Raw genomic sequence first — 23,585 nt, 5'->3', positions numbered from 1 at the left:
CCAGATAGTCAGCAGGAAATTGAGCAAATATCTGCACAATTCGCAAAGGTGTGTAAAAATAATAATAGGGTCATGATATTCGGCGATTTAAATTTTTCCAAAATTAATTGGGATAGTCACTGTGTTCGGGGCTTAGATGGAGTGGAGTTCTTAAAATGTATACAGGGCAACTTTTTAAGCTCAATATGTAGAGGGTCCAACAAGGGACGGTGCAGTGCTGGACCCAATTCTGGGGAATGAAGCCTGACAGGTGGTTGATGCGTCGATGGGGGAGCATTTTGGTGATAGCGATCACAACACGGTACAATTTGTTATGGACAAAGAAATGGCCAAGTGCAAAAAAAAAGGTTTTGGATTGGGGGAGAGCGGGTTTTAGTAAAATACGGCAGGATCTGGCCAAGACTGGAAGAGTAACATGTGGGGAAATCTACAGAAGAGCAGTGGGGGAGACGTTCAAAAAGGAAATGGGGAGGGTACAGGCCCAACATGTCCGTCCAGGGTAATAGGAAGGAGTAACAAGCCCAGAGAACCATGGATGACCACAGATATTCAGGATAAGATGAGAAGGAAAAGAGAGGCTTTTCGCAGGTACAAGGGGAGCAAATCAGCAGAGGCATTAGTGGAGTACAGGAAGTGCAGGATAGAGCTAAAGAAAGCAATTCGGAGAGCGAAGAGGGATATGAGAAAGCTCTAGCTGGCAAAAGCTGGGAAAATCCCAAGATATTCTACAAGTATATCAATGGGAAGAGGGTGGCCAGGGGAAGGGTATGGAGCAAGGGGGAAATCTGTGGGTGGAGCTAGCGGACATTGGTAGGGTGTTTAACGAATATGTCACATCTGCCTTCACCCAAGAGAATGAGGAGATATATCGAACTCAGGGAGAGAGACGGGGAGGTTCTTGAGCAAATTGTCATGGAGAGTGTCAAAGTATTGCAGGTGTTGGCGAGCTTAAAAGTGGATAAGTCTCCAGGTCCAGATGAATTGTGTCCCAGGATGCTGTGGGAGGCGAGGGAGGAGATTGCAGGGGCTCTGACCAAAATTATTTCCTCTCTGGCCTCGGGGGAGGTGCCAGAGGGCTGGAGAACAGCTAATGTGGTCCCGCGATTTCAGAAAGACTGTAGGGATAAGCCAGGGAACTACAGACCAGTGAGTCTCATGCCAGTGGTGGGGAAACTAATGGAGAAAATTCTGAAGGAGAGAATCTATCTCCAGTTGGAGAGGCAAGGTTTGATCAGGAATAGTCAGCGTGGCTTTATCAGAGGGAGGTCATGCCTAACAAAATTGATTGACTTTTTTGAGCATGTGACCAGGTGTGTAGATAAGGGTAGTGCAGTTGATGTAGTTTACATGGATTTCAGCAAAGCTTTTGACAAGGTTCCACATGGGAGACTTATAAAGGAGGCAAATGTACATGGGATACAGGGGAACTTAATAAGGTGGATTCAAAGCCGGCTGAGCTGTAGGAGACAGAGGGTGAGGACAGACGGCTGCTTTAGTGACTGGATGTCAGTGTCCAGTATCGTACCACAGGGATCTGTGCTGGGCCCCCTATTATTCATCATTTATATAAACAACATAGATGACTATGTGGGGGGGGGGGTGATCAGTAAGATTGCGGATGACACAAAGATTGGCCGGGTGGTTAACAGTGAGGCTGAGAGTCCCGGGCTACAGGAAGATACAGACGGGATGGTCAACTGGGCAGAAAAGTGGCAGATGGAATTTAACCCTGAAAAGTCCGAGCTGATATGTAAGGAGCAGTTTAACAAGGAAATATTCAATGAGCGGCCTGACACTGGGACGTTCCGAGGAACAGAGGGAGCTTGGCGTGTTTGTCCATAAATCTCTGAAGGCAGAAGGGCAGGTTAATAGGGAGGTGAAAAAGGCTCATGGGACACTTGCCTTTATCAATCGAGGCATGGATTACAAAAGCAGGGAGGTCCTGTTGGAGTTGTATAGAACTTTGGTGAGGCCACAGCGGGAGCACTGTGTGCAATTCTGGTCGCCACATTACAGGAAGGATGTGATTGCACTGGAGGGGGTGCAGAGGAGATTCACCAGGATGTTGCCTGGGATGGAACATTTAAGTTATAAAGAGAGATTGGATAGGCTCGGGTTGTTTTCTCTGGAGCAGAGACGACTGAGGGGCGACCTGATCGAGGTGGACAAGATTACGAGGGGCATGGACAGGGTGGATAGGGAGCAGCTGTTCCCCTTAGTTGAAGGGTCACAAGTTCAAGGTTAGGGGCAGGAGGTTCATGGGGGATTTGAGGAAAAACATTTTTACCCAGAGGGAGGTGAGGGTCTGGAATGCGCTGCCTGGGAGGGTGGGAGAGGCGGGTCTGGAACGCGCTGCCTGGGAGGGTGGGAGAGGCGGGTCTGGAACACGCTGCCTGGGAGGGTGGGAGAGGCGGGTCCGGAACGCGCTGCCTGGGAGGGTGGGAGAGGCGGGTCTGGAACACGCTGCCTGGGAGGGTGGGAGAGGCGGGTCTGGAACACGCTGCCTGGGAGGGTGGGAGAGGCGGGTCTGGGACGCGCTGCCTGGGAGGGTGGGAGAGGCGGGTCCGGAACGCGCTGCCTGGGAGGGTGGGAGAGGCGGGTCTGGAACGCGCTGCCTGGGAGGGTGGGAGAGGCGGGTCTGGGACGCGCTGCCTGGGAGGGTGGGAGAGGCGGGTCTGGGACACACTGCCTGGGAGGGTGGGAGAGGCGGGTCTGGAACGCGCTGCCTGGGAGGGTGGGAGAGGCGGGTCTGGAACGCGCTGCCTGGGAGGGTGGGAGAGGCGGGTCTGGAACGCGCTGCCTGGGAGGGTGGGAGAGGCGGGTCTGGAACGCGCTGCCTGGGAGGGTGGGAGAGGCGGGTCTGGGACGCGCTGCCTGGGAGGGTGGGAGAGGCGGGTCTGGAACGCGCTGTCTGGGAGGGGGGAGAGGCGGGTCTGGAACGCGCTGTCTGGGAGGGGGGGGGGAGAGGCGGGTCCGGAACGCGCTGCCTGGGGGGGTGGGAGAGGCGGGTCTGGGACGCGCTGCCTGGGAGGGGGGAGAGGCGGGTCTGGAACGCGCTGTCTGGGAGGGGGGAGAGGCGGGTCCGGAACGCGCTGTCTGGGAGGGTGGGAGAGGCGGGTCCGGAACGCGCTGCCTGGGAGGGTGGGGGAGGCGGGTCTGGAACGCGCTGCCTGGGAGGGTGGGAGAGGCGGGTCCGGAACGCGCTGCCTGGGAGGGTGGGGGAGGAGGGTTGCCTCACGTCCTGTAGAAAGTACCTGGATGAGCACTTGGCACGTCACAGCATTCGAGGGTCTGGGCCAAGGGCTGGCCAATGGGATTAGGTGGGCAGGTCAGTGCTGGCCAATGGGAGTAGGTGGGCAGGTCAGTGCTGGCCAATGGGAGTAGGTGGGCAGCTCAGGGTCTTTCATGCACAGTGCAGACTCGATGCACTATCACTCTGTGTTTCTGTCAAACCAGGATTTTTAAAAACACGACTGCAGCAGGTCATATACACGAACCCTGGATTATAACCCTTACAGCACCCAATACATATTGCAATATATTGGAAATGTCTACGCGACTCGCTCCCGCGGGGAGTGGGGAGAATGTGGGACTCGCTCCCGCGGGGAGTGGGGGAGAATGTGGGACTCGCTCCCACGGGGAGTGGGGAGAATGTGGGACTCGCTCCCACGGGGAGTGGGGAGAATGTGGGACTCGCTCCCACGGGGAGTGGGGAGAATGTGGGACTCGCTCCCACGGGGAGTGGGGAGAATGTGGGACTCGCTCCCACGGGGAGTGGGGAGAATGTGGGACTCGCTCCCACGGGGAGTGGGGAGAATGTGGGACTCGCTCCCACGGGGAGTGGGGAGAATGTGGGACTCGCTCCCACGGGGAGTGGGGAGAATGTGGGACTCGCTCCCACGGGGAGTGGGGAGAATGTGGGACTCGCTCCCACGGGGAGTGGGGAGAATGTGGGACTCGCTCCCACGGGGAGTGGGGAGAATGTGGGACTCGCTCCCACGGGGAGTGGGGAGAATGTGGGACTCGCTCCCACGGGGAGTGGGGAGAATGTGGGACTCGCTCCCACGGGGAGTGGGGAGAATGTGGGACTCGCTCCCACGGGGAGTGGGGAGAATGTGGGACTCGCTCCCACGGGGAGTGGGGAGAATGTGGGACTCGTTCCCGTGGGGAGAATGTGGGACTCGCTCCCGCGGGGAGTGGGGAGAATGTGGGACTCACTCCCACGGGGAGTGGGGAGAATGTGGGACTCACTCCCACGGGGAGTGGGGAGAATGTGGGACTCACTCCCACGGGGAGTGGGGAGAATGTGGGACTCACTCCCACGGGGAGTGGGGAGAATGTGGGACTCACTCCCACGGGGAGTGGGGAGAATGTGGGACTCACTCCCACGGGGAGTGGGGAGAATGTGGGACTCACTCCCACGGGGAGTGGGGAGAATGTGGGACTCACTCCCACGGGGAGTGGGGAGAATGTGGGACTCACTCCCACGGGGAGTGGGGAGAATGTGGGACTCACTCCCACGGGGAGTGGGGAGAATGTGGGACTCACTCCCACGGGGAGTGGGGAGAATGTGGGACTCACTCCCACGGGGAGTGGGGAGAATGTGGGACTCACTCCCACGGGGAGTGGGGAGAATGTGGGACTCACTCCCACGGGGAGTGGGGAGAATGTGGGACTCACTCCCACGGGGAGTGGGGAGAATGTGGGACTCACTCCCACGGGGAGTGGGGAGAATGTGGGACTCACTCCCACGGGGAGTGGGGAGAATGTGGGACTCACTCCCACGGGGAGTGGGGAGAATGTGGGACTCACTCCCACGGGGAGTGGGGAGAATGTGGGACTCACTCCCACGGGGAGTGGGGAGAATGTGGGACTCACTCCCACGGGGAGTGGGGAGAATGTGGGACTCACTCCCACGGGGAGTGGGGAGAATGTGGGACTCACTCCCACGGGGAGTGGGGAGAACGTGGGACTCACTCCCACGGGAGTGGGGAGAACGTGGGACTCGCTCCCACGGGGAGTGGGGAGAATGTGGGACTCGCTCCCACGGGGAGCGGGAAGAATGTGGGACTCGCTCCCACGGGGAGTGGGGGGAATGTGGGACTCGCTCCCACGGGGAGTGGGGAGAATGTGGGACTCGTTCCCGCAGGGAGTGGGGAGAATGTGGGACTCGCTCCCGCGGGGAGTGGGGAGAATGTGGGACTCGCTCCCGCGGGGAGTGGGGGAGAATGTGGGACTCGCTCCCGCGGGGAGTGGGGGAGAATGTGGGACTCGCTCCCACGGGGAGTGGGGAGAATGTGGGACTCGCTCTCACGGGGAGTGGGGAGAATGTGGGACTCGCTCTCACGGGGAGTGGGGAGAATGTGGGACTCGCTCCCGCGGGGAGTGGGGAGAATGTGGGACTCGCTCCCGCGGGGAGTGGGGGAGAATGTGGGACTCGCTCCCGCGGGGAGTGGGGAGAATGTGGGACTCGCTCCCACGGGGAGTGGGGAGGATGTGGGACTCGCTCCCACGGGGGGTGGGGCCGAATGTAGGACTCGCTCCCACGGGGAGTGGGGGAGAATGTGGGACTCGCTCCCACGGGGAGTGGGGGAGAATGTGGGACTTGCTCCCACGGGGAGAATGTGGGACACGCTTCCACGGGGAGTGGGGGAGAATGTGGGACTCGCTCCCACGGGGAGTGGGGAGAATGTGGGACTTGCTCCCACGGGGAGTGGGGAGAATGTGGGACTCGCTCTCATGGGGAGTGGGGAGAATGTGGGACTCGCTCTCACGGGGAGTGGGGAGAACGTGGGACTCGCTCGCACGGGGAGTGGGGCAGAATGTGGGACTCGCTCCCGCGGGGAGTGGGGAGAATGTGGGACTCGCTCCTGCGGGGAGTGGGGGAGAATGTGGGACTCGCTCCCGCGGGGAGTGGGGAGAATGTGGGACTCGCTCCCACGGGGAGTGGGGGAGAATGTGGGACTCGCTCCCACGGGGAGTGGGGAGAATATGGGACTCGCTCCCACGGGGAGTGGGGGGAATGTGGGACTCGCTCCCATGGGGGGTGGGGCCGAATGTAGGACTCGCTCCCACGGGGAGTGGGGGAGAATGTGGGACTCGCTCCCACGGGGAGTGGGGCAGAATGTGGGACTCGCTCCCGCGGGGAGTGGGGAGAATGTGGGACTCGCTCCTGCGGGGAGTGGGGGAGAATGTGGGACTCGCTCCCGCGGGGAGTGGGGAGAATGTGGGACTCGCTCCCACGGGGAGTGGGGAGAATATGGGACTCGCTCCCACGGGGAGTGGGGGGAATGTGGGACTCGCTCCCATGGGGGGTGGGGAGGATGTGGGACTCGCTCCCACGGGGAGTGGGGAGGATGTGGGACTCGCTCCCATGGGGGGTGGGGCCGAATGTAGGACTCACTCCCACGGGGAGTGGGGGAGAATGTGGGACTCGCTCCCACGGGGAGTGGGGCCGAATGTGGGACTTGCTCCCACGGGGAGTGCTCCAGTTGAATACTGTCGGTACATTGGAAACTATTAGAAGCAATTCTGAGGGATAGAATTAATCTGCATTTGGAGGGGCCGGGATTAATCCAGAACAGTCAGCGTGGTTTTGTTAACGGGAGGTCATGGCTGACCAACTTGATTGAATTTTTCAAATGGGTGGCCACTATGGTGGATGAGGGAAACACATTTGACGTAGTCTACCTGGACTTCAGCAAGGCTTTTGATCAGGTGCCACATGGAAGACTGATAGCGGAGACCCATGGGAACCAAGGAAATTTGGCAAATTGGATCCAGAATTGGCTGAGTGGCAGGAAGCAGAGGGTGATGGTCGAGGGGTGTTTTTCTGACTGGACGCCTGTGTCCAGTGGGGTCCCGCGGGGATCAGTGTCGGGGCCCTTGCTGTTTATGAAAATTATTTAGATATGAATGTAGGAGGGTTGATCAGTAAGTTCGCTGATGATACCATAATTGGTGGGGTGGTAAATAGTGAGGAGGATAACCTTCGATTACAGGAGGATAGAGACAGGGCTGGTCAGGTGGGCTGATCAGTGGCAAATGCAGTTCAATGGGGATCAGTGTGAGGTGATGTATTTGGGCAGGACAAACAAGGCGAGGGGAATACAGGATAAACGGCAGGACCCTGGGAAGCACCGAGGATCAGAGGGACCTTGGTGTGCATGTACACCCGTCCCTTCAGGTAGCAGAGCCGGTGGACACAGTGGTTAAGAAGGCCGATGGTACACTTGCCTTTATTAGCCGAGGTGTGGAGTTTGAGAGCAGGGCGGTTATGCTGGAACTGTATAAAATGTTGGTGAGGCCACAGCTAGAGTACCGTGGGCAGTTCTGGAATCCACGTTACAGGAGGGATGTGATCGCACTGGAAAGGGTGCAGAGGAGATTTACCAGGATGTTGCCTGGGCTGCAGAGTTTCAGCGGTGAAGAGAGATTGGATAGACTGGGGTTGTTTTCCTTGGAGCAGAGGAGGCTGCGAGCGGGCAGGATTGAGATGTGTAAAATTATGAGGGGCACAGATAGAGTCGACAGGAAGAAATTTGTCCCCTTGGCGGAGGGATCAGTGACCAGGGGGGCGGAGGTTTAAGGTGAGGGGCAGGAGGGTTTGCGGGGGTGTGAGGAGAAACCTTTCACCCAGAGGGTGGTGGGAGTCTGGGACTCGCTGCCTGAAAGGGGGGTGGAGGCAGAGACCCTCAGAACATTTCAGAAATATTTAGATGTGCGCGTGCGATCGCAGGGCAGGCACGGCTCTGAGCCGAGTGCCGGGACATGGGATTGGAATAGTTAGGTGGCTGTTTATGACTGGCAGACGCGATGGACTGAAAGGTCTTTTCTGTTCTGTGGACCTCAATTACTCTACACCAGATGGGCTGAATGGCCTGCCACCCCCCTCGAACACGACCTTACCCCCCGCCCGCTCGCCCACATTCCCACTCACGCTTCCAGCTCCTGCTTCATCTTGGCGAACTCCTCACGGGTCATCGATCCGTCCCCTTCGCCGAGTTTCTGAAGCTTTTCCCTCGACGCGTCGAAGTTGGGTTTGGGGGGGGCAGGAGGGATCTGCAATCCCGGAACGAAAATATCACACGCACAGCAGGATCCCACACACAACGTTACAATCATCGCCCAGTCAACCGGTTCCGTCGGCCGTGTCCGCGCTCGCCGTGCCCGCGCTCGCCGTGCCCGCGCTCCCCGTGCCCGCGCTCCCCGTGCCCGCGCTCCCCGTGCCCGCGCTCCCCAGTCCGCGCTCCCCAGTCCGCGCTCCCCAGTCCGCGCCGTGTCCGCGCTCCCCAGTCCGCACCGTGTCCGCGCTCCCCAGTCCGCACCGTGTCCGCGCTCCCCAGTCCGCGCCGTGTCCGCGCTCCCCAGTCCGCGCCGTGTCCGCGCTCCCCAGTCCGCGCCGTGTCCGCGCTCCCCAGTCCGTGCCGTGTCCGCGCTCCCCGGTCCGTGCCGTCTCCGCGCTGACTAGTCCGCGCCGTGTCCATGCTCCACAGTCCGCGCCGTGTCCGCGCTCCCCGGTCCGCGCCGTGTCCGCGCTCCCCAGTCCGTGCCGTGTCCGCGCTCCCCGGACCGTGCCGTCTCCGCGCTGACTAGTCCGCGCCGTGTCCATGCTCCACAGTCCGTGCCGTGTCCGCGCTCCACAGTCTGTGATTACTCACAATAACCCCAGCGTAATCCTCATTTTCCAAGTAGGTGTCATGCAGCCAGATAAATTCTTCATGCTGACGGACCACCGAGAATTCGGGCTGCTTAAAGTGAGAGAGATTCGTCTAAGAGGCAGCAAAGTAAAAGAGAGTCAGTGCTGCTCGTCAGGGACAGCACGATGGGACAAACATCAGGCGACCCACATCATCTTCCACTCCCCCCTCCCTCAGACCCAAATCACATTGATTTCAGGATATATTGTCCCTAGGACACCAGGGAACATTCATCGCTCTTCTTCTTCCACAAGCCTCGTCATTGTGGCTGTGGGATCATTTACCCCCAGCCGAGGGCAGACGGAGCCTCGGTTTAATGTCTCATTGTGAAAGACGGCACTTCCCACAGTGCGACGCTCCCTCAGTACTGACCCTCTGACAGTGCGGCACTCCCTCAGTACTGACCCTCTGACAGTGCGGCACTCCCTCAGTACTGACCCTCTGACAGTGCGGCACTCCCTCAGTACTGACCCTCTGACAGTGCAGCACTCCCTCAGTACTGAGCCTCTGACAGTGCAGCATTCCCTCAGTACTGACCCTCTGACAGTGCAGCACTCCCTCAGTACTGACGCTCTGACAGTGCGGCACTCCCTCAGTACTGACCCTCTGACAGTGCGGCACACCCTCAGTACTGACCCTCTGACAGTGCAGCACTCCCTCGGTACTGACCCTCTGACAGTGCAGCACTCCCTCAGTACTGACCCTCTGACAGTGCGGTCCTCCCCCAGTACTGACCCTCTTGACAGTGCGGCACTCCCTCAGTACTGACCCTCTGACAGTGCGGCGCCCCCTCAGCACTGACCCTGTGACAGTGCGGCACTCCCTCAGTACTGACCCTCTGACAGTGCGGCACTTCCTCAGCACTGACCCTCTGACAGGGCGGCACACCCTCAGTACTGACCCTCTGACAGTGCAGCACTCCCTCAGTACTGACCCTCTGACAGTGCGGCATTCCCTCAGTACTGACCCTCTGACAGTGCAGCACTCCCTCAGTACTGACCCTCTGACAGTGCAGCACTCCCTCAGTACTGACCCTCTGACAGTGCAGCACTCCCTCAGTACTGACCCTCTGACAATGCGGCACTCCCTCAGCACTGACCCTCTGACAGTGCGGAACTCCCTCAGCACTGACAGTGCGGCACTCCCTCAGCACTGACCCTCTGACAATGCGGCACTCCCTCAGCACTGACCCTCTGACAGTGCAGCACTCCCTCAGTACTGACCCTCTGACAGTGCGGTCCTCCCCCAGTACTGACCCTCTGACAGTGCGGCACTCCCTCAGTACTGACCCTCTGACAGTGCGGCGCCCCCTCAGCACTGACCCTGTGACAGTGCGGCACTCCCTCAGTACTGACCCTCTGACAGTGCAGCACTCCCTCAGTACTGACCTTCTGACAGTGCGGCACTCCCTCAGTACTGACCCTCTGACAGTGCGGCACTTCCTCAGCACTGACCCTCTGACAGGGCAGCACCTGACCCTCTGACAGTGCAGCACTCCCTCAGTACTGACCCTCTGACAGTGCGGCACTCCCTCAGTACTGACCCTCTGACAATGCGGCACTCCCTCAGCACTGACCCTCTGACAGTGCGGAACTCCCTCAGCACTGACAGTGCGGCACTCCCTCAGTACTGACCCTCTGACAGTGCGGCACTCCCTCAGTACTGACCATCTGTCAGTGCGGCACTCCCTCAGTACTGACCCTCTGACAGTGCGGCACTCCCTCAGTACTGACCCTCTGACAGTGCGGCGCTCCCTCAGTACTGACCCTCTGACAGTGCGGCGCTCCCTCAGTACTGACCCTCTGACAGTGCAGCACTCCCTCAGTACTGACCCTCTGACAGTGCGGCACTCCCTCAGTACTGCCCCTCTGACAGTACGGTACACCCTCAGTACTACCCCTCTGACAGTGCAGCACTCCCTCAGTACTGACCCTCTGACAGTGCAGCACTCCCTCAGTACTGACCCTCTGACAGTGCGGCGCTCCCTCAGTACTGACCCTCTGACAGTGCGGCACTCCCTCAGTACTGACCCTCTGACAGTGCGGCACTCCCTCAGTACTGACCCTCTGACAGTGCGGCACTCCCTCAGTACTGACCCTCTGACAGTGCGGCACTCCCTCAGTACTGACCCTCTGACAGTGCGGCACTCCCTCAGTACTGACCCTCTTACCGTGCGGCACTCCCTCAGTACTGACCCTCTGACAGTGCGGCACTCCCTCAGTACTGACCCTCTGACAGTGCGGCACTCCCTCAGTACTGACCCTCTGACAGTGCGGCACTCCCTCAGTATTGACCCTCTGACAGTGCGGCACCCCCTCAGTACTGACCCTCTGACAGTGCGGCACTCCCTTAGTACTGACCCTCTGACAGTGCAGCACTCCCTCAGTACTGACCCTCTGACAGTGCGGCACTCCCTCAGTACTGACCCTCTGACAGTGCGGCACTCCCTCAGTACTGACCCTCTGACAGTGCGGCACTCCCTCAGTACTGACCCTCTGACAGTGCAGCACTCCCTCAGTACTGACCCTCTGACAGTGCGGCACTCCCTCAGTACTGCCCCTCTGACAGTACGGTACACCCTCAGTACTACCCCTCTGACAGTGCAGCACTCCCTCAGTACTGACCCTCTGACAGTGCGGCACTCCCTCAGTACTGACCATCTGTCAGTGCGGCACTCCCTCAGTACTGACCCTCTGACAGTGCGGCACTCCCTCAGTACTGACCCTCTGACAGTGCGGCACTCCCACAGTACTGACCCTCTGACAGTGCGGCACTCCCTCAGTACTGACCCTCTGACAGTGCGGCACTCCCTCAGTACTGACCCTCTGACAGTGCGGCACTCCCTCAGTACTGACCCTCTGACAGTGCGGCACTCCCTCAGTATTGACCCTCTTACCGTGCGGCACTCCCTCAGTACTGACCCTCTGACAGTGCAGCACTCCCTCAGTACTGACCCTCTGACAGTGCGGCACTCCCTCAGTACTGACCCTCTGACAGTGCGGCACTCCCTCAGTACTGACCCTCTGACAGTGCGGCACTCCCTCAGTACTGACCCTCTTACCGTGCGGCACTCCCTCAGTACTGACCCTCTGACAGTGCGGCACTCCCTCAGTACTGACCCTCTGACAGTGCGGCACTCCCTCAGTATTGACCCTCTGACAGTGCGGCACCCCCTCAGTACTGACCCTCTGACAGTGCGGCACTCCCTCAGTACTGACCCTCTGACAGTGCGGCACTCCCTCAGTACTGACCCTCTGACAGTGCGGCACTCCCTCAGTACTGACCCTCTGACAGTGCGGCACTCCCTCAGTACTGACCCTCTGACAGTGCAGCACTCCCTCAGTACTGACCCTCTGACAGTGCGGCACTCCCTCAGTACTGACCCTCTGACAGTGCGGCACTCCCTCAGTACTGACCCTCTGACAGTGCGGCCTGCCTTCTCCATCCTCAGCACCGAGGGGTCAGCCTTTATCATGGCGTTTTTCATGGAATTTGCAAATCAGAAGGAGGCCATTTGGCCCATCAAGTCTGCACCGGCCCTTGGAAAGAGCACCCTGCCCAAGCCCACTACCCACCCCATCCCTGTAACCCAGTAACCCCACCCAACACCAAGGGCAATTTTGGACACTAAGGGCAATTTAGCGTGGCCAATCCACCTAACCTGCACATCTTTGGACTGTGGGAGGAAACCGGAGCACCCGGAGGAAACCCACGCACACACGGGGAGGACGTGCAGACTCCGCACAGACAGTGACCCAAGCCGGGAATCGAACCTGGGACCTGAGCGCCGTGAGGCAGCAGTGCTAACCACTGTGCCATATATCTCCAGTAAAAATTAAATATTTCGACATCCCATTCTCCTGCTCGACACTTACCTTTGTGTGAACAGTAAACTTCACTTTGTCCCGCTCACTGACTGCATCAGAGATCTCCACCTGCAGCGAGGAATCGGTCTGCAGGTCGACTGACATTGTCCTTGACTGAATAAAAGCAAACAAACAGGCTTCAGAGGAATTCACTGCCTCCCCAACCACAGGTCTATCCAACAGGGAACAGGGGTGGTGTCCTGAGCACCACAGGGCAGGAGTGTTTGATGGGGACAGTGTAGAGGGAGCTTTACTCTGTGTCTAACCCTGTGCTGTACCTGTCCTGGGAGTGTTTGATGGGGACAGTGTAGAGGAAGCTTTACTCTGTATCTAACCCTGTGCTGTACCTGCCCTGGGAGTGTTTGATGGGGACAGTGTAGAGGGAGCTTTCCTCTGTATCTAACCCCGTGCTGTACCTGTCCTGGGAGTGTTTGATGGGGACAGTGTAGAGGGAGCTTTACTCTGTATCTAACCCCGTGCTGTACCTGTCCTGGGAGTGTTTGATGGGGACAGTGTAGAGGGAGCTTTACTCTGTATCTTACCCCGTGCTGTACCTGTCCTGGGAGAGTGTGATGGGGACAGTGTAGAGGGAGCTTTACCCTGTATCTAACCCCGTGCTGTACCTGTCCTGGGAGTGTTTGATGGGGACAGTGCAGAGAGAGCTTTACTCTGTATCCAACCCCGTGCTGTACCTGTCCTGGGAGTGTTTGATGGGGACAGTGTAGGGGGAGCATTACTCTGTATCTAACCCCACGCTGTACCTGTCCTGGGAGTGTTTGATGGGGACAGTGTAGAGGGAGCTTTACTCTGTATCTAACCCCGTGCTGTCCCTGTCCTGGGAGTGTTTGATGGGGACGGTGTAGAGGGAGCTTTACTCTGTATCTAACCCCGTGCTGTACCTGTCCTGGGAGTGTTTGATGGGGACAGTGTTGAGGGAGCTTTACTCTGTATCTAACACGAGGGTGAGACACCCACAGGAGAGTCTGTTGTAAACACCTTGTATCAAACGAACATTAAGTCTGATCACTCGCTTATGACAATTCCCAGCGCCGCATCCATAACAGAAACTCATCCACAAGATTTAACTCACTCCTGCTGTTGGATCACTGTTGGAAAATCGTTCCAGATATGTCGGCAGACAATGTCAAACTGATCTGGTGCTGTTCAATTGGAAGTCACAGGGAGTCCCCAGGGGTCAACACGTGAAGGTTAATGAAGATGGAAAATACTCACAATCAGACTGCACCCACATGCTGTCCCTCTCCACACGGGTGGGGACGGCCAAGCAATATAATGAGCTCTGCACAATAAGTGAGCTGTGATTTTATCACAAATTAAGTGTTGTATGGATAGCTCCTCCTGGCGCAGGCTGGTGACAGAGCACCTCTCTGGTACCGTACAGAGTCTGCAGAGGGGCATGGAGCATTTGGAGTATTGGGAGCGGTTTTGGGCCCCGTATCTAAGGAAGGCTGTGTTGGGGCCTTGGAAAGGGTCCAGAGGAGGTTCACGAGAATGATCCCGGGAATGAAGAGCTTGTCGCATGAGGAACGGTTGAGGACTCTGGGTCTGTACTCGAGAGTTTAGAAGGACGAGGGGGGATCTTATTGAAACTTACAGGATACTGCGAGGCCTGGATAGAGTGGACGTGGAGAGGATGTTTCCACTTGTAGGAAAAACTAGAAGCAGAGGACACCATCTCAGACTGAAGGGACGATCCTTTAAAACAGAGATGAGGAGGAATTTCTTCAGCCAGAGGGGGGTGAATCTGTGGAACTCTTTGCCGCAGAAGGCTGTGGAGGCCAAATCACTGAGTGTCTTTAAGACCGAGATAGACAGGTTCTTGATTAATAAGGGGGTCAGGGGTTTTGGGGAGAAGGCAGGAGAATGGGGATGAGAAAATATCAGCCATGATTGAATGGCGGAGCAGACTCGATGGGCCGAGTGGCCTAATTCTGCTCCCGTGTCTTAAAGACAGATTCAGTGAGTGGGCAAAGATTTTTCAGAAACGTGAACGTGCCCACTTTGGCTGGAAGAATAGAAAAGCAGCAAGCGATTGAAACGGAGAGAGATTGCGGATCTGAGGTACAGAGGAATCTGGGTGTCAGGGTAGATGGACCAGGAAAAGTTAGTCTGCAAGAACAGCCAGCGATTATCAGTTTATTGCGCGGGGAATGAATATTAAAATAGCCATGATTTACTGCAGTTGACAGGGTAATGGGGGTTCAGGTACAAAGATCCTTAAAATGCCAGGGACAAGTGCAGAAAATATCGATAAGGCTAATGGAATGCTGGCCTTTATATCTCGAGGGTTGGAGTGTAAAGACATAGGGGTTATGCTGCAGCTTTACAAATCCCTGGTTAGGTCCCACTCGCGAGTCACTGTGAACAGTTCTGGGCACCACACTTTAGGAAGGATATTTTAGCTTTGGAGGGAGTGCAATATTAATAATATTTATTAGTGTCACAAGCGGGCTCACATTAACTCTGCAATGAAGTTACTGTGGAAAGCCCCTCGTCGCCACATTCCGGCGCCTGTTCGGGTACACAGAGGGAGAATTCAGAATGTCCAATTCACCTCACAGCACGTCTTTCGGGACTTGTGGGAGGAAACCGGAGCACCCAGAGGAAACCCGCGCAGACACGGGGGAGAACGTGCAGACTCCGCACAGACAGTGACTCACGCCGGGAACCGAACCGGGGACCCTGGAGCTGTGAAGCAACAGTGCTCACCACCGTCCCGTACGTAGATTTACAAAAAGGATACCTGGATTGTTACGAGGAGGGATTGCTCAAAGTAGGCCCGTTTTCGCTAGAATTTAGACGGTTAAGGGATGATCTGATCGAGGTATTCAAGATACCATGTAGGTGATACTGAGCCAGGGAGAATTGTGAATGGTGAGGATGACGGGGAGCGGCTTCAGAGGGACAGTGACAAGTTGGCCAAATGGGCAGACACCTGGCAGGTGAACTTCAACGCAGCAAAATGTGAGGTGATGCATTTTGATAGCAGAAACACGGGGAGACAATACAGGCTCAACGGTACAACTGTGAGGGGAGTCCAGGAGCAGGGCGACCTCGGGGGTGAAGAGCATCATTCTCCGAAGGTGGCCAGGCAAGTTGAAACAGTTGTTAAGAAGGCTTAGAGCATCCTTGGGTTTATAAATAGAGGCACAGAGTATAAAAGCAAGGAAGTGATGGTGCACCTCCACAAATCATTGGCCAGACCACATTTGGAGTATTGTGTTCCGGTCTGGGCACCTTATTTAAGGAAGGATGTTAAAGCCCTGGAGATAGAGCAGAGGAGATTTACTAGAATGATGCCAGGAATGAGGAATTTTAGGTACAAGGAAAGATTGGAGAAATTGGGCTTGTTCTCCTCGGAGCAGAGAAGATTAAGAGGCGGCCTTATTGAGGTGCTCTAAATTCCGAACAATTGTGGCAGGGTAAAAGAAGGATGTTCTGTTTCCACTGGTTGGTTTGTCAGTGACCAAGGGGTCACAATTTCAAGATGGTCAGCGAGAGAGCTGGGAGTGAGATGGGGAGAAACGTCTTTACTCAGCTGTCTCTCTCTCTCCATCGCCCTTAATTCCTTGAGAAATCAAGAATTTATCAACTTCTGTCTCAAAGACACCCAACGTCCCGGCCTCCACCGCCCTCTGTGGCAATGAATTCCACAGACCCACCACTCTCTGGCTGAAGAAATTTCTCCTCATCGCTGTTCTAAAGTGACTCCCTTTTATTCGAAGGCTGTGCCCCCGGGTCCTAGTCTCCCCTGCTAATGGAAACAACTTCCCTACATCCACCCTATCTAAGCCATTCATTATCTTGTAAGTTTCTATTAGATCTCCCCTCAACCTCCTAAACTCCAATGAATATAATCCCAGGATCCTCAGACGTTCATCGTATGTTAGGCCTACCATTCCTGGGATCATCCGTGTGAATCTCCGCTGGACCCGGAGAAGGTGCAGACTGCACACAGACAGTGACCTAGCGGGGAATCGAACCTGGGACCCTGGCGCTGTGAAGCCACAGTGCTATCCACTTGTGCTACCCTACATATATTTGAAAGTGATGAATTTAGAGGCCGGTGGAGAGAGGGGTGGAGAATGGTACCAGCCAGGTTGCTCTTTTGGCAGCCGCACACACACGCTAAGCCGAGGCTCTCCTTCGGTGCTGTAAGTAACGAATATTAACAGATCAGCCATGGTCTCATTGAATGCAGGGGGGACAGACTCAAGGAGAGGGGCTGAAGGGCCTGCTCCCATCCCTATGACCACATCTGGAGCACTGCGTACAGTTGGGTCTCCTTATTTAAGGATATAAATATGTCAGAAGCATGTCAGAGAAGGTTCACAGTCTCGGATAGGGGGCGTTTTCTTGAGGAACGGTTAGACAGGCTGGGCTGGAGTTTCGAAGATGGAGAGGGGATTCCTATTGAAACACAAGATCCTGAGGGGGGGGGGGGGGCTTTGACAGGGTGGATACTGAGAGAATGCCCCCCCCCCCCACTGTGAGAGACCCAGTAACTAAAGGGAGGTGGGGGGGGGGGATATCTCCTCATTTTTAAACTGAGCCCATTTGAGACGAGAGGAAATCCGTTTCTCCAGCAGATCACATCATCAGCACAGACATCTTTTCATAGAAAGCACAGCAGCCCAGAGGGGCTGAATGGCTTCTGCATCCAAATACTGGGAGCGCTTTTGCGTACAGAGAGACTTACGGGACGACACAGAACCTTCTGGAAGGCCATTAAAAGCAAGAGGCCACAGTCTGCGCGCGTTAGCCACGCTGAATGTCCACAAACTGCATCACAGCTCACGGATTTACATTCGCACCCTGACCCCCGCCCAGGGCAAGACCACAGTCAAAGCCAGGGTAACGCGGATTCCAGAAGCTTCACCAGCGACACTGCGGGAATATCACTGGACCCTAGGCCCAGGTTGATCTGACGGTAACCACTAACCTGCATCCCCCCCCCCACCCCCGCCGCCGAGCTGGTCATTGACTTCAGGAAGCAAAGTACTGTACACACCCCGTCAGCATCAACGGGGCCGAGGTGGAGATGGCTAGCAGTTTCAAATTCCTAGGGGTGCACATCTCCAAAAATCTGTTCCTGGTCCACCCACGTTGACGCTACCACCAAGAAAGCACAACAACGCCTATACGTCCTCAGGAAACTAAGGAAATTCGGCATGTCCACATTGACTCTTACCAACTTTTACAGATGCACCATAGAAAGCATCCTATCGGGCTGCATCACAGCCTGGTATGGCACCTGCTCGGCCCAGGACCGCGAGGAACTTCAGAGAGTCGTGAACACCGCCCAGTCCATCACACGAACCCGCCTCCCATCCATTGACTCCATCTACACCTCCCTCTGCCTGGGGAAAGCGGGCAGCATAATCAAAGGTCCCTCCCACCCGGCTTACTCACTCTTCCAACTTCTTCCATCGGGCGGGAGATACAGAAGTCTGAGAACACGCGCGAACAGACTCGAAAACAGCTTCTTCCCCGCTGTCACCAGACTCCTAAACGACCCTCTTATGGACTGAACTGATCTCTCCACACATCCTCTCTGCGGAGTAGTACTACACTCTGTATGTTTTACCGATGTCCGTGTGTTTACTTTGTGTTTATTGTATAACCTATGCTTTTTCATGTACGGAATGATCTGCCTGGACTGTACGCAGAACAATACTTCTCATTGTACCTCCATACACGTGACAATAAAACCTATCCAAATCAAATCCTTTCTTGGCAAGACAACCCGCCCATTCCTGGTACTAGCCTGACAACCAATGGTTTCCTGAAGCATTTACATCTTCAAACGTTCGATCAAGTCACCCCTCATAGCGTCCAGGGACGACGAGTCTGGTTGGTGCACACCCAATTCAGCCAGAGGAATTCAAGTGCCACTCCGGCAACACCTCCATCCTATCCCTGCAACCCACCCAACACTAAGGGCAATTTTGGACACTTAAGGGCAATTTAGCGCGGCCAATTCACCTAACCCGCACATCTTTGGACTGTGGGAGGAAACCGGAGCACCCGGAGGAAACCCACGCACACACGGGGGAGGACGTGCAGACTCCGCACAGACAGTGACCCAAGCCGGGAATCGAACCTGGGACCCTGAAGCAATTGCGCTATCCACAATGCGACCGTGATAAATTGCCTTTATTGTCCAAAAAGGTTAGGTGGGGTTACGGGGATAGGGTGGAGGCGTGGGCTTTGGGGTGCTCTTTCCAAGGGCCAGTGCAGACTCGATGGGCTGAATGGCCTCCTTCTGTACTGTAAATTCTATGAAAAGGCTGGGACTGCCCAGACAGAAAACCTTCATTCGATGTCATTAAGTTATTTAATCTTGGGACTGGACGTGGGAACCAGCATATTTTCTTCTTCATCGAGGGATGTGGGCGTCGCTGGTTAGGCCCAGCATTTATTACCCATCCCTAATTTCCCCTCGAGAAGGTGGTGGGTGAGCCAACTTCACAAACCGCTGCAGTCCCGTGTGGTGTAGGTACACCCGCTGTGCTGTTAGGGAGGGAGTTCCAGGGTGTTGCCCCGGCGACAGTGAAGGGACGGCCGATATATTTCCCAGTCGGGGTGGTGAGTGACTCGGAGGGGAACCTCCAGGTGGGGGGGTTCCCCAGGTATCTGCTGCTCTTGTCCCGCTAGGTGGTGGAGGATGTGGGTCTGGGCAGTACAGTGTAAGGAACCTTGGGGAGTCATTGTCTCTCTCTAAAATAGGACAGCTCCCTCAACGCAACAACCTTTCAGGTGAAGTCATAGAACCAGAACTGGGTCACATACAAAGCCGGGGCCCCAGTTTCTCGCAACCCGACCCAGATAATTCCGCATAACTGCCCCGTCTTGAGGCACACGAATGTAATAAATACACAGACATGAAATACGCGCACGCGCAGACAAATGTCACACTCACACATCAACTGTGCACACAAAACAGACAATGAGGGAGACATTTTGCCCCATCCCAAAAGTGCAAGGGAGGAGGCAGGGCAGGGGGGGGAGGCACCACGGGGGGGGCTGGGAGGAGGCAAGGCGGGGGGGGCAGGGAGGAGGCAAGGCGGGGGGGGGCAGGGAGGAGGCAAGGCGGGGGGGGGGCAGGGAGGAGGCACGGCGGGGGGGGGGCAGGGAGGAGGCACGGCGGGGGGGGGCAGGGAGGAGGCACGGGGGGGGGGGCAGGGAGGAGGCACGGCGGGGGGGGGCAGGGAGGAGGCACGGCGGGGGGGCAGGGAGGAGGCACGGCGGGGGGGGCAGGGAGGAGGCACGGCGGGGGGGCAGGGAGGAGGCACGGCGGGGGGGCAGGGAGGAGGCACGGCGGGGGGGCAGGGAGGAGGCACGGCGGGGGGGCAGGGAGGAGGCACGGCGGGGGGGCAGGGAGGAGGCACGGCGGAGGGGCAGGGAGGAGGCACGGCGGGGGGGCAGGGAGGAGGCACGGCGGGGGGGCAGGGAGGAGGCACGGCGGGGGGGCAGGGAGGAGGCACGGCGGGGGGGCAGGGAGGAGGCACGGCGGGGGGGCAGGGAGGAGGCACGGCGGGGGGGGCAGGGAGGAGGCACGGCGGGGGGGCAGGGAGGAGGCACGGCGGGGGGGCAGGGAGGAGGCACGGCGGGGGGGGCAGGGAGGAGGCACGGCGGGGGGGCAGGGAGGAGGCACGGCGGGGGGGCAGGGAGGAGGCACGGCGGGGGGGGCAGGGAGGAGGCACGGCGGGGGGGGCAGGGAGGAGGCACGGCGGGGGGGCAGGGAGGAGGCACGGCGGGGGGGCAGGGAGGAGGCACGGCGGGGGGGCAGGGAGGAGGCACGGCGGGGGGGCAGGGAGGAGGCACGGCGGGGGGGCAGGGAGGAGGCACGGCGGGGGGGCAGGGAGGAGGCACGGCGGGGGGGCAGGGAGGAGGCACGGCGGGGGGGCAGGGAGGAGGCACGGCGGGGGGGCAGGGAGGAGGCACGGCGGGGGGGCAGGGAGGAGGCACGGCGGGGGGGCAGGGAGGAGGCACGGCGGGGGGGGCAGGGAGGAGGCACGGCGGGGGGGCAGGGAGGAGGCACGGCGGGGGGGCAGGGAGGAGGCACGGCGGGGGGGCAGGGGAGGAGGCACGGCGGGGGGGCAGGGAGGAGGCACGGCGGGGGGGCAGGGAGGAGGCACGGCGGGGGGGCAGGGAGGAGGCACGGCGGGGGGGCAGGGAGGAGGCACGGCGGGGGGGCAGGGAGGAGGCACGGCGGGGGGGGCAGGGAGGAGGCACGGCGGGGAGGCAGGGAGGAGGCACGGCGGGGGGGCAGGGAGGAGGCACGGCGAGGGGGCAGGGAGGAGGCACGGCGGGGGGGGCAGGGAGGAGGCAAGGCAGGGGGGGCAGGGAGGAGGCAAGGCAGGGGGGGCAGGGAGGAGGCAAGGCAGGGGGGGCAGGGAGGAGGCAAGGCGGGGGGGGCAGGGAGGAGGCAAGGCGGGGGGGGCAGGGAGGAGGCACGACGGGGGGGGGCAGGGAGGAGGCACGGCGGGGGGGGGGCAGGGAGGAGGCACGGCGGGGGGGGCAGGGAGGAGGCACGGCGGGGGGGGGCAGGGAGGAGGCACGGCGGGGGGGGGGCAGGGAGGAGGCACGGCGGGGGGGGCAGGGAGGAGGCAAGGCAGGGGGGGCAGGGAGGAGGGCAGAAGCATTGGTGAGAAGACACGTTGCAAATTCAGAAAACAATGTAAGAAACACAAACAAGGGAGTGTTTATTTTATTATTAGAAGACATGGAAGGAGGGGACAGTAGGAGGGGCGACAAGCAGCAGGTGGGGGGATGGGGGGGTCAGGAACCGACAGGTTGGGGGGGGGCAGGGGCTGAAACCAGCAGAGGGGGGGCTGAAACCAGCAGAGGGGGGGGCTGAAACCAGCAGAGGGGGGGCTGAAACCAGCAGAGGGGGGGCTGAAACCAGCAGAGGGGGGGCTGAAACCAGCAGAGGGGGGGCTGAAACCAGCAGAGGGGGGGCTGAAACCAGCAGAGGGGGGGCTGAAACCAGCAGAGGGGGGGGCTGAAACCAGCAGAGGGGGGGCTGAAACCAGCAGAGGGGGGGGCTGAAACCAGCAGAGGGGGGGGCGGAAACCAGCAGAGGGGGGGCGGAAACCAGCAGAGGGGGGGCGGAAACCAGCAGAGGGGGGGGCGGAAACCAGCAGAGGGGGGGCGGAAACCAGCAGAGGGGGGGGCGGGAAACCAGCAGAGGGGGGGCGGAAACCAGCAGAGGGGGGGCTGAAACCAGCAGAGGGGGGGCTGAAACCAGCAGAGGGGGGGCTGAAACCAGCAGAGGGGGGGCTGAAACCAGCAGAGGGGGGGCTGAAACCAGCAGAGGGGGGGCTGAAACCAGCAGAGGGGGGGGGGCTGAAACCAGCAGAGGGGGGGCTGAAACCAGCAGAGGGGGGGGCTGAAACCAGCAGAGGGGGGGGCTGAAACCAGCAGAGGGGGGGGGCTGAAACCAGCAGAGGGGGGGCTGAAACCAGCAGAGGGGGGGCTGAAACCAGCAGAGGGGGGGGCTGAAACCAGCAGAGGGGGGGGCTGAAACCAGCAGAGGGGGGGGCTGAAACCAGCAGAGGGGGGGCTGAAACCAGCAGAGGGGGGGGGCTGAAACCAGCAGAGGGGGGGGCTGAAACCAGCAGAGGGGGGGGGCTGAAACCAGCAGAGGGGGGGCTGAAACCAGCAGAGGGGGGGCTGAAACCAGCAGAGGGGGGGGGGGCTGAAACCAGCAGAGGGGGGGGGCTGAAACCAGCAGAGGGGGGGGGGGCTGAAACCAGCAGAGGGGGGGGCTGAAACCAGCAGAGGGGGGGGGCTGAAACCAGCAGAGGGGGGGGGCTGAAACCAGCAGAGGGGGGGGGGCTGAAACCAGCAGAGGGGGGGGGCTGAAACCAGCAGAGGGGGGGGCTGAAACCAGCAGAGGGGGGGGGCTGAAACCAGCAGAGGGGGGGGGCTGAAACCAGCAGAGGGGGGGGGCTGAAACCAGCAGAGAGGGGGGCTGAAACCAGCAGAGAGGGGGGCTGAAACCAGCAGAGGGGGGGGCTGAAACCAGCAGAGGGGGGGGCTGAAACCAGCAGAGGGGGGGGCTGAAACCAGCAGAGGGGGGGGCTGAAACCAGCAGAGGGGGGGGGGCTGAAACCAGCAGAGGGGGGGGCTGAAACCAGCAGAGGGGGGGGCTGAAACCAGCAGAGGGGGGGGGGGCTGAAACCGGCAGAGGGGGGGGCTGAAACCAGCAGAGGGGGGGGGCTGAAACCAGCAGAGGGGGGGGCTGAAACCAGCAGAGGGGGGGGGCTGAAACCAGCAGAGGGGGGGGGGCTGAAACCAGCAGAGGGGGGGGGCTGAAACCAGCAGAGGGGGGGGCTGAAACCAGCAGAGGGGGACTGAAACCAGCAGAGGGGGGAGCTGAAACCAGCAGAGGGGGGAGCTGAAACCAGCAGAGGGGGGGAGCTGAAACCAGCAGAGGGGGGAGCTGAAACCAGCAGAGGGGGGGGGGCTGAAACCAGCAGAGGGGGGGGGGGCTGAAACCAGCAGAGGGGGGGGGGGGGCTGAAACCAGCAGAGGGGGGGGGCTGAAACCAGCAGAGGGGGGGGGGGGTGAAACCAGCAGAGAGGGGGGGCAGGACGCAGGGGGGGGGGGGGGGGGCAGGGACGCAGGGGGGGGGGGGGAGGGGGCAGGACCCAGCAGGGGGGGGGGGGGGCAGGACCCAGCAGGAGGGGGGGGGGGGCAGGACCCAGCAGGAGGGGGGGCACTCAGACTGGTCAATGCTGTGACTGATGAGCCAGTTTGGGGCTGAGGGGGTTCACTGGTCTGCCCAGGGCTCCATTCAGCCGTCCCCCCTGCCAGGGTGCTGAGACCTACCTTGCAGTCCCCCTCCTCCTCCCCCTCAAACAGCTCGGTGCTCTCCTCCATCGCTCAGCCCCGGCCACAGCTGCTCCCCCTCCCTTTACCCCGCCTGGCAACTGGGAGGACTCCTCCTGGCGCTGGGAGGACCTACCCCCGCGCCGCCACCCGGGTCCCA

At 59.3% G+C, this 23,585-nt stretch overlaps 1 protein-coding gene across 3 annotated transcripts in view; it reads right to left on the bottom strand.

Moving 5' to 3' along the window:
- LOC140399860 (sorting nexin-32-like) overlaps positions 1-23,573 on the bottom strand; it is a 66,077-nt gene extending 42,504 nt beyond the window's left edge. For 2 of the 3 annotated variants that reach the window (XM_072489322.1, XM_072489324.1), the window contains exons 1-4: positions 23,426-23,573; positions 12,575-12,679; positions 8,661-8,771; positions 7,940-8,061 (exon numbers count right to left, since the gene is read on the bottom strand). In XM_072489322.1, coding sequence (XP_072345423.1) covers positions 7,940-8,061; positions 8,661-8,771; positions 12,575-12,679; positions 23,426-23,476 — 389 coding nt within the window. In that variant the 5' untranslated portion in view covers positions 23,477-23,573. The remainder of the gene's footprint in view (positions 1-7,939; positions 8,062-8,660; positions 8,772-12,574; positions 12,680-23,425) is intronic. The other variant, XM_072489323.1, reaches the window with a different exon arrangement.
- Between the last annotated feature and the right edge of the window lie 12 nt (positions 23,574-23,585).

The sequence above is a fragment of the Scyliorhinus torazame genome, chromosome 24 (genome assembly GCF_047496885.1).
Source record: "Scyliorhinus torazame isolate Kashiwa2021f chromosome 24, sScyTor2.1, whole genome shotgun sequence".
In the NCBI taxonomy this organism is placed as follows: Eukaryota; Metazoa; Chordata; class Chondrichthyes; order Carcharhiniformes; family Scyliorhinidae; genus Scyliorhinus; species Scyliorhinus torazame.
Note: the sequence above shows the minus strand (reverse complement) of the source record. Positions and strands in the feature narration are given on the sequence as shown.